We start from the raw sequence: 19,529 nt of genomic DNA, 5'->3' as shown, positions 1-19,529 counted from the left end.
GATTATTTATCTTTTTGCCATCAACTGAGTAACCACTGTCATGTCCATTAAGTGCCTTTCTCTTAATGCATTCTCCTTAAAGATAGTATAGATCAGGAGAGAGAATGCATCCTTGTCTCACACCTTTCTTGATGTTGAGCCACTGAGATGTTTTTCCATCATCTTCATCCCAGCCAGATTCCTCTCATAGAGTTGTTTTAAAAAGTTTGTCAAGTGTTCTGGAATGCTTATTTTACTTAGTATTTTTCACAAGTCCTCCCACCTGACACAGTCCTTGGTGTAATTCTTGAGCCTTTTTAACCAAGTTCTTTAGATTATAAATTTTTATTTCTGGTTCCCATGTCCTTTTCTAAAACCTGCCTGTTCTACAGGAAGTTGTTTCTTGACATTGTTTAAGTCTTTCTTTAATAATATAGAGAAGAATTTTGTATGCATGTGAGATTAAGGCTATAGTTCTATAATTATTGGATTCATCGACCTTTTTTTTTTGTGTATTGGAATAAAAATGGATTTTACCCAATTATCAGACCAATTGCCTATCTCCCTGATTTTATTACAAATTTTTCTGATGATTTCAATTCCTATGGGTCTTAGACATGCGAGAAGTTTGCTTGGTATTTCATTGTAGCCTGGGGTTTTCCCTTTCCTAAGTTTTTTTAGAGCTTCAACCTCTTTTAAAATGCAAGGTTCCTTGTGGAAGTCTGGTGTTTTCTTTGTTGAATGAGAGACTGAATTATCTTTGTACAGATTTGAGCAGTATTCTTTCCACCTATTAAGGATGTCTGTTGGATCAGTAAGAATGCAATTGTTTACATCAGCTATACTTAAATACTTTGATTCTAGAAGTAAGACTTATACGTTGGTTAGACATAACTGGTAATTAGTTTACGGAATTAACAACGCATATAAAGTATATTCATTAAAGGTAACTTTAATGAATAACTTCTATATTTCGGCAATGTCATATTGCCATCTTCGGGAACATAAAGATATGGTATGTGCACTCAGGAACTAACACAAAGCAATTGAGGAAGAAAGCAAGAAACTAATATTGTTCCTAAAGTCCTAATGGTGCCCTCTTGCGGGCTAATTTGGTAGTCTTGGCAGTTGGGCTGAAGTTCTCATAATGAAAGTCTCCCAAATTTGGAGCAGTTTCATGCACCCAAATTTGTTGAGGTTAGGAACGTTTTTTAGAGCTGCTGAAGATTCTTTGAATAATCTTTCGTATTTAAACTTGCTGCGATGGATTATTTTTGTTTTCTTCCAACGAATTTTATGGTGGGTATCTAAGGCATGGTCTGCCAGCCCAGAGTGGCTGTACTGGTGAAACCGGATGTAGTCTTGGTGTTCTGAAATCCTGATATTAGTTGTTCTGCCTGTTTGGCCAAAGTAGGACAATTTGCAGCTGCAAGGGACCTGGTATACACCAGGTAGGTCTAGGGGAAGTGGTTGGTCTTTGGTAGAGCGGATAAGGGATGCCAACTTTTTATATGGTCTATAACAGGAAGTAAGGTCATATTTTTTGAGGATATTGGTTATTTTTTCAGAGGTGCCCTGGATGTAGGGGATGGTGATAGACTTGGTGTAATCTTTATTGTGGAGGGGGGGAAGGGGATTGTGGTTTACAGGTTTTAGTATTTTTTGGATTTTTTTGGGGTTATAGCCATTGGCTAAGAAAGTGTTGAGGATGTGGTTTAGTTCAATAGTCAGGGCCTTGTCATCTGAGCAGATTAATTTTGCCCTGTTATATAGTGTTTTTATCACCCCATATTGTTGTGAGGGGGGGGGGGGGATTGCTGGTGAATGTATCTGCCAGTGTGGGTGGGTTTTCTGTAAACAGAGAAAACCAAAGATCCATCAAGCTGGTGGGTGATTAAAGTGTCTAGGAAGGGGAGGGTGTTGTTTTCCTCTTTTTCTAAGGTGAACTGGACTCTGGGATGTTGGTTGTTTAAGTGTGTTAGGAAGGAGTGAAGTGTGTCTGAGCCATGTGGCCAAATAGCAAACACATCATCCACATAACGAAGCCAAATAGTGGGTTTTTGTGGGGCGGAGTTTAAGGCTTTCTCTTCAAATGTCTCCATAAAGAAATTGGCCAAGGGTGGGGAAAGTGGTGAACCCATGGCTGTCCCCTCTATCTGTTTGTAGAACTTTCCTTGCCAAACGAAATAGCCTGAGTTCATTGTGAACTGAAATAGGGCTGAGATATCGGGAGGAAACTTGGCTTGGATAAGCTCAAGGGTTTCTTTGAGTGGGACATTAGTGAATAGGGAGGAGACGTCAAAACTGACCATTGTGTCAGTGTGTTGGAGTGTGAGGTTTTCTATACTGGCTTTAAAGTGGGCCGAGTTTTTTATGTGTGATGGTGTGTTGCCAGTGTAGTGTGTGAGCGTTTTGGCTAAATGTTTGGCTAATTTATATGTGGGGGAATCAATGCCATCCACTATGGGACGCAATGGCACATTTTGTTTATGTATTTTTGGGAATCCATATAATCGGGGGGGTCTAGAGTTATAAGGTTTAAGTTTGTTGGTGACTTCCACAGGCCAAGAAGTGACTTTCTTAAGGAGTCTGTGGATAGTTCTATCTGAGAGCTGGTCGGATTATATTCAATGGGGAGGTAAGTAGTACGGTCTCGTACTAAAGAATTTAGCTTACCTTTGTAGTCTTTTTGATTGAGTACCACAGTGGCGCTTCCCTTATCAGCTTTGGTTATTACTATTTTTTTGTTGTTTTTCAATTCTTGTAGGGCTGTATATTCGTTTTTGGATAAGTTGGATTTCGGAGGTTTGGCTTTAGTGAGAACACCGACTACATCCAGTCTCATGTTGTTGGCGATATGGTTAGGCAGGTTGCGAATTCCACGCTCTATTTGGATCATGATTTCTTCAGCAGGTATCCTTTTAGGAGCTAGGGCGAAATTGTGACCACGTGAAAGTGCGGTGAGTGCTTCAGGCTTTAAAACTGCTGACGAGAGGTTGACTACAGTGTTGACTACAGTCTTTGGAAGAAAACAAAAATAATCCATCGCAGCAAGTTTAAATACGAAAGATTATTCAAAGAATCTTCAGCAGCTCTAAAAAACGTTCCTAACCTCAACAAATTTGGGTGCATGAAACTGCTCCAAATTTGGGAGACTTTCATTATGAGAACTTCAGCCCAACTGCCAAGACTACCAAATTAGCCCGCAAGAGGGCAGCATTAGGACTTTAGGAACAATATTAGTTTCTTGCTTTCTTCCTCATTTGCTTTGTGTTAGTTCCTGAGTGCACATACCATATCTTTATGTTCCCGAAGATGGCAATGTGACATTGCCGAATTATAGAAGTTATTCATTAAAGTTACCTTTAATTAATATACTTTATATGCATTGTTAATTCCGTAAACTAATTACCAGTTATGAATACTTTGGTTTATATTTTCTATTCAACAGCGTTAGTTTACTAAATAGGTCTTTGGTTTCATTTTGATTTGAGCGATCATCAATTTCTCTGCATATGTTGTTGAAAAAAGTTTTTTTTTATCTTTCATGCAGAATTTTTTTGACTTCTTTCAAAGTTTCATTTGATATCCAGGATGTGTTAATTCTGGATTTTTTGGGCAACATTGACTTTGTATTTTCCATTAGTATTATTTAGGTTTAATCCCAAAGTTCTTCTGTGGTCATTTCAGCTGTGTAATTCCCTAGTTGTAGAAATTTATTTTCAACTTAAATGCTATATGTCTCAGTAATTCCTGTGATGTCTAATAACATAACATATTATTATTATTATTATTGTTCCGGGCAACTCCAAGGAGTCGACAGACTCATCGAGGGAGGCCCTAACATCATGTCAAGAACAACTATTCGACATTCACACAGTGTCTATCATACCTTGCCTTGAACTCATTCATGGTCGTAGCACCCACAACAGACTCTGGAAGCTTATTCCCTTCATTCACTACTCTCCAAGTAAAAAACCTAGCTCTAACACCCTTGTCAACCATGCTCTTGCCCAGCTTCCATTCATGGCCCCTGGTCCTCCCACCACCAGTCATATTTTCAAAAATATCTTCTGGATCAATCTTATAGAAACCCTTCAGTAATTTAAATGTCTCAATCATATCACCCCTCCTTGGCCTATCGACCAATTTCTGCAACCCACAAATCTTCAACCTATTCTCATGAGGTTCATTGCACAGACCTGCTATCATCTTGGTCACTCGTCTCTGAATCCTCTCCACTTCCTCCCCATCACGAAGAAACCCTGGTGCCATAACTGGGCACAGTAGTCCAGATGGGGTCTTATCAAGGCTCGATACAGAAGAACAACAACTTCTTTGTCTCTGCATGTTAAAGTATTTTTCAGAAGCCAAGTGATTTGGTGAGCTGCTTTAGTCACTTTTGCAATGTGCCCCCTAAATTTCAATTCCCTATCCACCAACACCCCCAAATCCCTGGCCTCATCAATCTCCTGGAGTACGGTTCCACCAATGCGATATACTGCTGCTATTCTTTTCACCCCAAAGTGCATAACCTTACACTTTGGCACATTAAATTGACATCCATTTTTCCTAGCCCAGTCCTCCAAACTATCCAAATCATCCTGTAAAAGTTTGACATCCTGTGCACTCATAATTGCTCTACCCAACTTTGCATCATCAGCAAACAAGTGAACACTTCCTCTCATATCCTTTCCTATATCATTGATGAACAAATTGAAAAGCAGTGGTCCAAGAACAGAGCCCCGTGGCACACCACTAGTCACAAGCCGTCTTTTAGACTCCACTCCTGAATAAACCACTCTCTGGTATCTCTCCTTCAACCACCCTCCTATCCATCTCACCAACCCTATATCTATCCCCATCTGCTCCAGTTTACTGATTAGGGTTCTATGTGGTATCCTATCAAAAGCCTTGGCAAGGTCCAGTAGTATTACTGTAAACCCATTACCCCTATCCAGTTCAGCTGTCACTGTGTTATAAAACGTGAGCAAGTTACTGAGGCATGATCTACCCTTCACAAAACCATGTTGTCCCCCATACAATATCCCATTTTCATCTATCCAATCCTGTATTCTTTTCTTGTCTAATTTCTCTAAGACCTTGACAATGATTCCTGATATGCTAATCGGTCGGTAATTTACAACAGCAGTCTTGGAACCACCTTTATGCAGTGGAACTATTTTCCCCTCTTTCCAACCCCTCGGGACTAACCCAGACCCGAGACTCAAATTAAACAAAATGGTCAAGGGTACTGACAATTCTTTAGCTGCTTCTCGTACAACACGAGCTGGTATACCATCCAATCCCACAGATGTATTGACATTGAGGTTATGCAATAGACTACTCACCACCACTTCATTAACCACAATTCCCGTATAATCTACTGGTTTATTCGTTTCTGCAATGTCACCACCTGGATGATATACTTTTGCAAAGTGCTCACTCAGTAACTCAACTATCTCAACTGATTCAGTTACATCCCTACCATCGGCATTCTTTAAAATCATTCTGCCATGTACATTTTTCCTTTTACTTGCTACATATCTAAAAAACTGTTTAGGATTATCTTTAGCCTGCATGGCCAATGTTCTTTCGTAATCCTTTTTTGCTTTTCTTACCACACTCGTTACCCTTCTGGCCTGCGCTTTATACCATTCGTGTGCCTGCCGGTCACCTTTCTCCTTAAATTCCCTCCATAGTTGTTTCTTTTTTTGTAGCTCAAGCTTAACGGTGTTATTCATCCATTTAACCCCTTCTTGATTTATTATTCGCACTCTAGGTATACAGCCATTGCTTCATGCAAACACTTCTTAACTGCCTCCCATGCACTATCAACTTCTAGTCCTTGCAGTTGTACATGCCATGGCACTGAACCAATCAAACTCCTAAGCTTGTCATACTTTCCAGCCTGATAATTCCACATGTACCCTGTCTTAATTGAAAATTCCACACCTTTAGCCACCTCCCAAGTCAAGACCCTATGATCCCTCTCACCAATTGGTGGCAATGTGGTCATATTTGTTACAGCCAAATCCTCAGATGTAATTACTAGGTCAAGCACTCTCTGACCCCTAGTATTTTCCATTACATGCTGTTGCAGATAGTTATCCCTTAATAACCGTATAAAATCCAATTCCTTCCTCCCGTGTGTCCTCACTTCACTCCAATCAATGTAACCATAGTTGAAATCTCCCATAATAATCACCTTCCTTCCACTCATTTCTTCTGTTTGCTTGTGCATACTGTCACCACCATCTTTTCCATCACCTGGTCTATAGCAGCACCCAATTGTATATTTTGTTCTGCTAGCCACAATCTCACACCAAATGGCCTCAAATGTGCTCTTTTCTCTATCCTGCAATTCAACTTCTATTCTCCTTGGCTGCAGCTCATCAGCTATCATCAACAATACTTCCCCCCCCCCCCATTTTATTCTCCCTGTCATTCCTGAACACACTATATACCCATCACATTCAATCCTACTAGCTATATCATCTACAGTCAGCCATGTTTCACTAATACCAATAACCTGTGGTCTGGAAGTGCCAACCATGGCCAAAAACTCTTCCTTCTTGTTCCTAATACTCCTAGCATTAGTGTACATGAATTTAAGATCCCCATTAGCCCCAACCCTACCTTGATGCCGTATATTAACTATCCCACTCTGATTTGTTGTCCTTATTTGCTCGGGCATATTATATTCATTCTTACATTCAACTGCCTCCCTAAGGACTGTATATCTACTCCCCCCCCCCTTAATAAATCTAGTTTCCCTGAATTTGCACATCCACCACATTCAGGAACACTTTCTCAAGTCTCCTTACACCGTAACCATTCAAATGCAAGCCATCCATCTTATATAGATCATTTCGTCCATCGAACTCACTCCACACGTCCACAAATTCCACACCACTCATCATACATAACCCACGCATAAAGTCATTCGCAATTATGGCCCTCCTTTTAAACATTTCACTGTCATACTGTGGCAAAAGACTAATCATTCTAACTCTCTCACTCTTTTATTTTGCTACCTCAAACAATTCATTCAGGTCTTCTATCATTTCCATTTTGTCTCCTTTCAAATCATTCGTACCTGCCACAACAATCATTTCTTTCACCCTTTCCTTTTGCTCTTTAATAGACTCAGTTACATCCTTTATGGTCGCACCAGGTTGGTACAATTTTGTCAAATCCTCTACTATCACACCTCGTACTAACGAGTCTCCATACAGCACTCTATCCTTCATTTTGTTCATGTTCACACTCATACATCTATTTTTCCTGTCATACTTTTTATTATTGGCTGGTTCATTCAGTCAACTTTTGCTCATACACTCTAGCTGCTGTTTTGCCCTTTGTATCGCACCATTCAACAACGCGATCTCACTCATTGCTTCTATCTCATCTTTTTTATTCTCATTAAAACCATTAATACTATCATTCACACTTTTTTACATTCACACTCTCACAATTCTCTGGTACAACCTTGCCGTTTCTTGTCATATCCCTATTTTCTTCATTCTGAAGTTTGACAAAAATATCACAGTCATGATCCGAAATACCTTCAATTTCTCATTCTCCCTACATTTTCTACACACATTCACTCCTTTATTATCATCTAACCACACTCTGACCGCACTCCGCAAAGCGTACATTTCGCAGCTAGTACACTGTATCATCTCTTTTATACTACCGTTCTTTGATAAAGATGGCGAACCATCATTACTGGCCTCCATTTTGCTTTGTACTGGAGCCATACTTACTTGCAATGTATTTTATCAAATTATAAATTATAACACACCAAAAACACACAAAAAGATGCACTAAGAGATGCAAGGCAAACAAAACTACGCAATGTTAAATAAATTTATCAACGATAACTGAAAATAATACTTATCTTATCTGGAGCTTTCACGAACACTACACACTATGAATCCCTCTAGCGGCGACAGCCCCAATAAAATATGTTATAAAGACACACAAAATACTCTAAAAACATGAAAATCGTTCTGATATACTATACAACCAATTTTCTAAGGAAAAACACACACAAAAAACACCAAAAATCACCAATTTTACACGAGCGCTAAATTACACTGACCACTCACCATATAACCTCAAACCCATATCTGGGTGATATGTTATGTTATTTGTTTTCAAACATGTTATCATATCAGCAATGATGAGTTGGTGATCAGAGCCACAAATCAATTCTGGGAAATGCTTTAACATTTTTCATCATAGACCTCCACCTTTTGTTAATAAGGATATAATCAATTTCGTTCTGAGTTCTGTCTCCAGGCAACCTTCAGGTGTATGGTCTCCATTTGTGTTGTTCTAAGAAGGTGTTAGTTACCATAAGTTCTCTTTCTATACAAAAGTTGATCAGTCTTTCACCTCTTTCATTGTGGGTGATTGATCAGTCTGTGAGATCTCAGGACTGTCTCGTTGTGGTCTTCCATGCTTTTTCCAATTTTTGCATTGAAATCACCCTTAATGATCAAAATGTCTCTTTTCGGTATTGCATCTATGGCTAAATTCAGATCCCTGTAGAAGAGATCAATAGTCTCTTCATCTGTATCACTTGTAGAGGCATAAATTTGTAAGAGCATGATTGGTACTGAATTACAGTTATTCTTAAGGAAATTATTCTATTGTTGATAGGATTGTAACTCATCACTGATTTGCACATACCTTTTTTTTTTGACAATTATTGCTACTCCTTTTCTGATTATAGAATCATGTTCAGCAAAATAAATGATATTGCCTAGCTGTGAATGTAAAGTGTCCCTTGTTTTTCCAATGTGCTTTCCTGATTCCTAGTATATCGATATTAGTCTTTTCATTTCATTTTGCACCATGACCAGTTTGTCTGTATGTAGTAATCATTGTACATTCCAAGTACCAGTATGTGTAATTTTCCTTAATTGGTACTTTTTGGGTCATAGTTTGATTGTGACTTAGAAAGGTATCAGTTTTTTTAATGTTGTAGGTTCTCAGCTAGTGTCGAGATTGGGAGTGCACATGCCTTTCCCCTCTGTCCCTGGAGGTTTACCTGGCTGGTAGCTGCCCATCTCTTATCATCATTCTTCATTGTGGCTATGGTTGTCATGGGATGATAGTATAGTGGTTTCCCCTTGCTTTTTCTACCACAGAGCTGTTGCCAATGAAATGTTGATTCAGCCATGCCGAATAGCTGTCCAGACGTGAGTGATAGTGCATATCTTCAGCCTCATGGTACTGGAATGTTCTGTTGTCCACTTCCACAGGATATTCACTTAGTCTGGCCACTATCCAAATGAGCCTGACTGGCTTGGGTGGCCCTGCCGGTTGCTAAGCAACTGCCAGTATAGTTCTCTGAGTTGTCAGAGTATACAAGCCTCCTCACCATACAAGATGGAGATACTGTCGATATTATTTTCTATAATATCAATTATTTTGACTTCAATGGACAATTGCATCCATGTAATTATAGACATATATGCACGTCCAAGTTGATATGGTGGTTAAGCATTCTTTCCGCTATGAAAACCTGTAGACTACAAAATGAAATGACTAAAATATTTCACTTATATGGTAAGCATCTTGAAGATGTTTGAATGAAATGTCAGCAGACTACATTTACAAACTGATATAGCTTGATCACTCCACAAGATACTGAAATTAGTTTCAACCTCTGAAAATCTCCAAGCTCCAGTGATGTTTCTTGTTTTATATGTAATGTGAATTTTAAATTGGACTTGTAATAATTTGTATGGAGGAAGAAGGAATCTTTTGTTATTTGTACTTGTTCCATTTTATCAGAAAACTATTGTGGTGATCAGTCAAAAAGACATGGCTTATGTTCTGATGTTTTTTCTCAGCACCAAGTTAGCAAGTTGTCTTAAAGATTTGATTTTCACATTTCCCCTTAAATGATAAAATTGGTCTGAAATTATTATTATTATTATTATTATAATAATAATAATTTCAGACCTCACGGAGTCAAAGACTCATCTGGGAGGTCCTTTTATCACACGCAGACCGACAGACAGAAATGTTTGGTGGTGGTTCAGCATATGAATGTGTAGTCAGTTTAGAATGTAAATTGTTGAGATTCATATTGTTACTAACCTACACATTTTGATCTTGAGTAAAATATTAATTATTATAAAAAGAGACCTCCAGGAAGTCAGGAACTCATTGAGGGAGATAATACTATTTGCACCAGCTGTCATACCTGTTCTTCATTTCATTCACACTACTTGCACACACAACATCCAGTGACAATCCATTTTCCTATGCCATCAGTCATGCACCACTCTATGAGAGAAAAATGTAGTCCTCAACACCTTCTTGACAGCATTCATTCTCAGCTTCCAAGGATGCTCTCTCGTCCTTTCCTCACCTTCCATAAAATGAAAAATTCCATTTACTGAAATTCTGTATCTTCTTTTTAGCCATTTTCTCTCCACTGCTGGACAAAGGCCTCCTCCAGTTCTGTCCACCTTTCTCTGTTCTTGGCAATGGTTGACCATTTTTTCCCAATTCATCATTCCACCTTCTTTTATGACATCCTTGGCCTCCTATAACCTTTTCAAAAGTTTGTAATTTTCAATCATACCACCCTCTTTTTCGTGTTTGCTAGTCTCTGCAGCCTACAAATTCTCAATCTGTCTTCATAATCAGTATTCCACAATCATGATATAATTTTTGGCACTTTCTCCACTGTATCAGAATCATGGAAACCCTGTGCACAGTTCAAGTAAGGTCTTGTAATGAGGCAAAATGACTTTATATCTTTACATGTCAAGGTTCATTTCAGCATTTCAATTGTTCTCTGAATTGTATTTACAATTTTTGCTATATGACTGATGAACTTCAACTTCCTGTCTACTAAAACTCCAAGATCTCTAGCCTCATAATTTTCTTTTAGCATAATCCCACCAATATAATACAACATTGGATAGCTAATCACACCAAAGTGCATCACCTTACATTTATTAGCATTGAACTGACATCCATTTTCCCATGCCATCAATTCCATCCTATTCAAATCATTCTGCAAGTACTGCATATCAGCAGCACTCCTGATTATCCTACCTATGTATGTGTCATCAGCAAATAGCTGTATGTTGCATGTCAAATCCTTCCAAATGTCATTAATGGACAGATTGGATAACAATGGACCATGGACTGATCCTTGAGGCACACCACTGGTTATTGTAATCTCGCATATTCACACCCCATATACAATTTTGATGTCTGTCAGTCAGCCATTCTCTTATCCATGCCAATAGTCCATAATCCAATCCCATATTCTCCAATTTATGCAACAGTATTCCATCCATTCTGCCAAAAGCCTTAACAAAATCCAAAAATGTCATGGTGTTTCCATTTCCCCCATGTCTAACTCAGTGGTAACATTATTATGGAATGTGAGTAAGTTGCTAAAACATGACTATCCTTGGTAAACCCATATTGTTCTTTGCAAAGTAGAGGTTCTCTGTCAACCCATTTCTGAATGTGAGCCCTAACCAGCTTTTCCAAAATCTTCACCATTCCTGAGATACTGATTGGTCGATAGTTGGATACAACAGTCTTTGCACCACCCTTGTGCAATAAGATTACCATACATTCTTCCCTGTTTTGAGACTTAAATTATATAGTCTGGTCAAAGGGATAGCCAGTTCAGCTGAACACTCTTTTAGCATCCATGCTGATATCCCATCAGTTCCTCAGAATTCTTATTCAGTTGATGCAGCAGCTCTGGTACTTTCTCCTCATACAGCGAAGAGGTAGTGGTGAGTTCAATGTTTCATATACCAGGTTAATAGCTTTTAGCAAAATGGCTATTCATTAGTTAAACAATCACTTCTGTATCAGTCACCCACATACCATGTGCATTCAGTAGAGTTATTCTTTCAAATTCACTCTTTCTTTTTCTTGCAGCATAATGATAGAATTCTTTTGGGTTGTCTTTAACTTGCATAGTCAGTTTCTTTCATACTGAGACTTAGCTTTCTGTACAACATTTGTGACTCTTGCTTATAATTATCATAACTGACATCATCCTTATACACATAGTATTCCTTCCACATCATCTTTTTCTTACAAATCTCTTGCTTAATTAGATTACACATCTATTTCACTCATGTTCTATTTATTCTTTGAACTCTAGGTACACATTTTGATATTGCATCATTTAAGTAGTTTTTAAACACTTCCCATGCACTGCATATCGATATTTTTCCCATCCAAGAACTAATACCATGATGTAGAACTCAGCATACTCCTCAGGTGGTCATAATTTCCTGCTTTGCAGTTCAGCATGTAACCTTTTTTGAATGTTCCATTCAGAAAAGGTTACATGCTGTTATTCCAGATGACTTGTCACATGTATTCCAGATCATTACATAAATTATTCTAAATATTAAAATCATAAATCTAAAAATTCAGATGTGCTAATATTAAGTGGAAAGAGAATTTAACTTCTTTTTTTTTTTTTTTTAAATTCTTTTAAGGTTGAATTTCAGATTCGCTTCAGTCCTAGAAGTGTGTCAGATGATGAAAAATATTTGAAATTTGTGATTGATGCAAATACGTGAGTATCAAAACAGATGTAAAATTATTAGTATATTAAGGAGTTAATTTTATTCATTGTAATAAATAAAATTGATTCCTTGTTATTAATCATTGCACTGTATGAAGTTCAGAAATAAATTATAAAAATCAGAATTCAGACATGAAAACAGTGTATAGTATTGAAATCTGAAACAAAATTGTTTCGAGTTTTTAACATTCACACTAGCAACAATAACAAAACTGATATGGAAGAATGTAGATATTACTTTGCAATATCAGAGATCACTTTTTGAACACACCATCTAGTGCTAGATAGTGTATTTTTGTTTAACTACTTTCTTTGGTTGGTTTGTAGTTCATTCACTTTATGATTATTATATTTAAACACTCAATGGATAAAACATTAGTGATAGAGGTGATTTGAAGTTGACACTTGCATCACCCACACAGAGTGAAATGTACCCAGACCGAAATTAGACAGTAAACAAGCAAACATTGGGACTTACCAACAGTGTATCACAATTGACAAACATGGGTAAATGTGGCGATATTAGCGACTTTGATCGTGGACATATTATCAGCACAAGACAGATTCATCATTCTGTCGCCCAAGTGGTAAGAACCCTAGGGTGCTCGATGGCAACCATATAGGGTCTACCACGAGTATATCATCAACATGAACCCTGCTGTCCACGCCCAAGACCGGCTAACTTGGCTATGGCTGAGGAAGATCCTTAAGCTTCTCACGTCGGCAATGGGAATTGAATCCAGGACACTCCTTCCCCAGGCATATGGTTGCGAAACGCATAGCCACTAGGCTAACCACACAGAATATATATATATATATATATATATATATTACTCATTTTTGCACACATGTGAAAGAATGCATTCATGAAATCTTCGGATGTCATCCACAAATTGTTTTATGAGACCAGAATTTGCATTCCTTTTTAAGTTGATTCAATTTCTGACATGCAGTTGTTTTCAAGTTACTCCATAACGTGTGAATCCCAAGGAACCAGCTTTTCTTTTTTTTTTTTTCTTTCTTTTTTTTTTCTTTTTTTTTTTTTTTTTTCAGGAGCCTGCATTGTTAAATTTTCAGAATAGAAAATAGAATTATAAAAGTCATTTGAAAAACAGAATATTTATGTACATCTTTTAGAATGAATATTGTATAAAAAAAAGCATTCAGTATTTTCCATTTTGCTTCCCTTTCTGGCAGAGTGTTATAATTATGTTCCATTATGCTGTTTCTCTGAGTAGAACATAATTCATCAATGAGTTTATTCCACATTCTTTGAATATGGATTTTGCTGACCTAGTTGGCTGAGCTGTTAATGTACCTACTCTCTAACCAACAGTCTGTATGTTTGAATGCCATTGTGTGCATGGATGTTTTGTGATTGTTTTTATGTAGAAGATGAATTTCATTGCAGTAGGAGACCACTACCTTGCTTATTGACTACCTGAAGTGACTTGAAAAAAATTCCTGGCTTGAGGCTGTAGAGCAGAGGCTTTAGACTATACAAAAAAAATAAGTAAAAAAAAAAAGAGATTAAAAAAAAAATTAGTTTTTTTTTTTTAATCGCTTTTATTCAGTAACGCTTTTATTCCTGTACAGGGAGTAGGCGAGGCCATTTTTAGTTCTGTTTACTTTTGGAGACTGAGTGTGCAGTTGAGTTGTGCAGATACACTGGTAGCCAATCAGTAATAGCTGGCCCAAGGTTTTTTTAATTTAAGCAGCCTATAGTGCAGAGACAGCTCAACAAGTGCTGCCATCTTGTGGTCCCTAACTCTTCTTCTTCTTCTACAGCTTCTCCCACTTAAGTGGGGTCACTGTTGATAATGAGTCTCCTCCACACCTTCCTGTCTTGGGCTGTCACCACATCCAAGTTCTTCATCTTCAAGTCCTCTTCTACCAGCTCCCTCCTTCTTTGGCCGCCCACTCTTCCGCCTTCCTTGCACATCCATCTGCATGACCCTTCTTCCCACATATTCGTCCTCCCTCCTCATCACATGACCAAACCATCTCAACCTTGCCTCCTGTATTTTCGCTCCTAAGTTCGTAACTTTCACTGTTCCCCTGACATAGTCATTTCTCAGATGATCCTTTCTGGTCACACCGCACATCCACGTAAGCATTCTCATCTCTGCTACTTCCATCCTGCTGATGTTATTTTTCCTCAGGGCCACAGTCTATAGCTTATGTCATAGCTGGCCTCACTACTGTCCTATAAATTTTGCCTTTCAGATTGATCGGCACCCTCTTATCGCATAACACTCCAGCCATCTCCCTCCAATTCCTCCAACCCGCTTGTATCCTGCATCCCACTTCCTTCTCAGCTCCTCCATCTTCTTCCACTGTTGAACCTAAGTATCTAAAGTCTCTTACCTTCCTGATGACATTTCCTTCCAGCTCCAGATCTGTCTCCTGGCCACCGCCCACTGCGCAACACATATACTCTGTCTTACTTCTGCTCAGTCTCATACCTCTCTCTTCCAGTACTTTTCTCCATCTTTCCAGTTTAGTTTCTGCTTCTTCTCTTGAATCTACACACAGCAAGATGTCATCTGCATACAACATTGTCCAAGGTGCATCTTCTCTCACCTCCTCTGTTACCACCTCCATCACAATATTAAACAGAAACGGACTTAATGCTGACCCTTGATGTAAGCCAACTGTTACTTGAAAACTTTCTGTCTGTCCCAAACAGGTCCGAACACTTGTCTTCACATTTCTGTACATTTCCCGCACCAACCTGACACATTTCTCCGGCACCTTCTTCTCCCTCAGACACCTCCAGACTTCTTGCCTTGGCACTCTATCGTATGCTTTCTCCAGATCAATAAATACCAGATGTAGCTCCCTTTGTTTCTCTCGATATTTTTCCATCATCTGTCGTAACCCAAAGATAGCATCTGTTGTTGATTTACCAGGCATGAAGCCAAATTGTTCCTTTGCAATCTCCACCTCCTCCCTCAATCTACCATCAAGAACCCTTTCTAGGATCTTCATTGTGTGGGACATCAACTTTATTCCTCTGTAATTTTTACAGTCTTGTGCATCCCCTTTACCCTTGTAGATGGGAACAAGAGTACTCTCCCTCCATTCCTCGGGTATATTTTCCTGTTGGCAAACTTTCATGAACAGGTCCCACAGCAGGTCAATTTCCTCTTCCCCCAGTGCCTTCCATGCCTCCACTGGAATTCTGTCGGGGCCCACCGCTTTTCCATTCCTCATCCTCTTCATGGCCTCCGTCACTTCCATTCTACTGATGTTCTGCACCATCCCCTCAGAAGGCTGCCCATCTCCTCTGTGAGTCCTTGCATTTTCCTCATTCAAAAGTCCCTCAAAGTATATTTTCCATCTGTTTCTTATGTCCACATCCCTCCATAATACTCTTCCTTCAGAATCTTTGATCTGCCTCACATGTAAGATGTCCTTAGCTGCTTTATTTCTACATTTCGCTAGTTGGTAAATTTTTCTCTGTCCTTCCTTTGTTTCTAATTGATCATACAGATCTTGATATGCCATGGCCTTCGCCTGTGCCACAACTCTCTTGGCTTCTTGCTTTCTCTCTTTGTACACCTCTCTGTCCTCTTCCACTCTTGACTCATCCCACTTCTGCTTTGCCTTCCTCTTAGCTGTCACTGCCACTTGTACATCATTATTCCACCACCAACCCTCCTTCTGCTCTCTAATCTTTCCAGATGTCTCACCAAGCACCTCGATTGCACAGCTCAGGATTACTTTTGAATTATGTTTCCACCAATCTTGTACACTTTCCAGTCCATCCGAAATCCTCTCTAACACTCTCTCCCTGAAACGATTCCTCACACTCTCCTCTTGTAAGCGAAACCACTTAATTGTCATCATCCCATGGCAACCAGAAGTTCTTATCTTCGATCTTATTTTAAAGTATGCGCACAGCAGTCGGTGTTGTTGTGCTACTTGATCTGTTGGAATTACTTTACAATTTGTCACAACCTTAAGATGTTTTCTTGTGGTCCCTAACCATAATATTTTTAATGTCTGAAATAGTGTGAGTTCTACGGTTGATTTTGTTTTTGAGTTTCTAGAACAAAAAAGCCTGAGTTTCCATGAGTAAAAACCCATTTGCCTGTTCCAGAGATTGACTAACTTAGGACCCGTTTGAAAAAAAGGCTTAGGAAAAATTCCTCTAGTTCGTGACTAGACTTGAACTTAAGTCTATCTTTGGGCAGTTTATTACTGAGGAGTGCAAACACCACTTCCACTGAGCTACACAGACTCCTTAATAAAAAATAAAATATAATAAAAATTCCTTAGTTTGTACACTGTTGTAGGTTTATATCCTTTTGTGGGTGGGCGACGACGTTAAAAAGAAAACTAACATATTTAGTTAAATGTTTTTATTATTTTGCTATTATTTTTATTATCTGGGCTTTAAAATTACATATAATTTTGATAACCAATCATCCGTGGTATAATAATAATTTTTTTCTTTTGATGAAAACTGTTATTCTTAAATGAAATAATTGAAATAATTTTATTCATATGTTTCTAACAGATTGTATTATAATGTGTGTGTGTGTGTGTGTAATATATATATTTATTTAAATCATCCTGCTTTTGTGGGCAAAGGATAATGATCGCCAATTTAATGTTGCATAATGTAAGGTTATGTACTTTGGGTTGAAAAGGTTGCATATGGTGAATCATATTGGTGGTATTGGTTTGTAGGAAATTAATGAGGCTAGGGACCTGGGGATAATGGTGGGCAAAGAGTAAAGTTCAGATGGCATATTGCAAAAGTTTGGTAAAATAGCTCAATGAATTACTTGGATGTTGAAAAACACACTAACAAGTAAAGATAAGGAAGTTATCATCATATATTGATAATAATTCTTATATATATTTCTGCCTTATATTTTTGCACTCCAAAATGTAACACCTTGCACTTGATATTAAAACTACAATCCCACTTCTTTGTCCAAGTAAAAAATCTATTCAAATCTTCCTGAAAGGAATTAACATCAGCAGTGCTATTTATAATTCTTCCCAACTTTGAATCATCAGCAAACAACTGAAGATCCCTAGTCAGTCCACATGATATATTGTTTATAAACAGCAGGAGCCCAAGAATAGAACCATGGGGAACACCACTGGTTACCTTCCTTTTTTGGGACACTGGTCCATCATACACAATCTGCCGGGTATTGTTCAGAACCAGTCTCTGATCCACCTAACATCAGATCCGCCTAACAATTGAATATCCATCTGCAGCTTGTATACCAACTTATCATGTGGTAATCTATCAAAAACTTATGCAAAGTCCAAGAATATCACTGTATATTATTCTCCCTTATCTAGCACACTTGTTACCTTATCATAAAATGCAAGTAAATTACTAAAACTGGACCTACCCTTTACAAATCCATGCTAGTCATCATAAAGAATTCTATGTCCATCAGCACAATCTCTCCAACACCTTGACCACAACCGCAGTTATATAGACTAGTCTATAATTGGAGACTTCTCTCCTAGAACCATGCTTGTGAAATGGTACTATTTTGCCTTCATTCCACTCCTTAGGAATCCTACGTTTTTATTAAATAACCAGGTCAAGGGCATAGCCAACTGAAATATTCCTTGAGATGCACATTCCTTAAGAATACATGGTGATATGTCATCCATTTCCACAGCCTTATTAACATCTGACCCAATCAAACACCCGGTACACCTCTAATTCTTTCACTTCTAATTGCTTACTTGCCTCCCTTCTATTTACACTGCACTGCATCATTGACACTAGTATGATATATGCTGATCAAATACTTGTTCAATAATTCCACTATATTCTTTGCAGCTGCTATTCTACTGTTATTACTATCCACCATTGTCAACCTGCCATAATTATTCTTTCTCTTGCTTGCCATATAGTTAAAAAATTCCCTTGAGTTAACCTTGGCCTGCCTGCCGATCTCCTCTCGTTCTATGCTTTTTCTTTCTTTCCCATGCTCGTCACCTTTCTAGCCCGCACTTTATATTCTTCATGGATCTGGTCATCACCAAATAAAATAAAATAAAAATGGAGAATGAAAAACAAATTCAAACAGCAGAAATGAAATTTCTTAGAAAAACAGCTGGATATACCAAGTGGGGCGTTAAACAAATGAAGAAATTTTACGATCCCTGAATTAATCACTATATAGTGATTAATAATTGGATAGTAGTAAAATCTCATGAGAAGAATGAAACAGAATTTATTGAGCTGTTGCAGGATAACTTCCTCAAACAGCATGTGACAGAAGGAACTCAAGGTCAAAGAGTGTTAGATTTGATTAATCTCATTATAGTGTGAGATGGGGGTTTCAAAGATGCAATTATTATGCCTCCATTTGGTGACAGTGATCATGCAGTACTGACTTGGAAAAGTGGAAAGTGAAGTGGCTAAGTTTATGAATGTTTCATTCAGAAAGGTTACATGATGAACTACAAAGCAAAAAATTATGACCAAGTGAGGATGCTGGGTTTTGCTTCATGGTATTGGTTGTTGGATGGGAAGGATATTGACAGTGCATGTGAAGTATTTAAAAGTGCTTTAAATGATGCAGTATCAGAATGTTTCCCTAGAATTTGAAGAATAAGGGCATAGCCAACTGAAATGAATGTTTAATCTTGTTAAGCAAGAGACTTATAAGAAAAAGATGATGCAGAAGGAATACCATATACATTAGGATCATGTCATATAAATGCTATAAGCAGCAGGCCAGATGAGTCACAATTGTTGTATGGAAAGCAAAGCCTGAATATGAAAAGAAAATGAGCTTTGCAAGCTAATGAAAACCCAAAAGAATTCCATCATTATGGTACAAGTAAAAGAATATTTAAGAATAACTACTGAATGCAGACAATATAAGGGTGATAGATGCTGAAGAGCATCTATCACCTAATGTCAACTAATGAGTGCCAATTTGCTAAAAGCTATTTATAG

General features: G+C 38.1%; 1 protein-coding gene across 1 annotated transcript in view; it reads left to right on the top strand.

Moving 5' to 3' along the window:
• LOC150100151 (integrin alpha-PS1-like) overlaps positions 1-19,529 on the top strand; it is a 573,942-nt gene that overhangs the window by 337,646 nt on the left and 216,767 nt on the right. The window contains exon 18 of the mRNA XM_090402382.1: positions 12,489-12,568. Within this exon, the coding sequence (XP_090258508.1) occupies positions 12,489-12,568 (80 nt within the window). The remainder of the gene's footprint in view (positions 1-12,488; positions 12,569-19,529) is intronic.

Source organism: Typopeltis vanoorti, chromosome 13 (assembly GCF_054136105.1).
Source record: "Typopeltis vanoorti isolate ZY-2024b chromosome 13, IOZ_Tvanoo_1.0, whole genome shotgun sequence".
NCBI lineage: Eukaryota > Metazoa > Arthropoda > Arachnida > Uropygi > Thelyphonidae > Typopeltis > Typopeltis vanoorti.
This window is presented reverse-complemented; position numbering and strand designations above follow the sequence as displayed.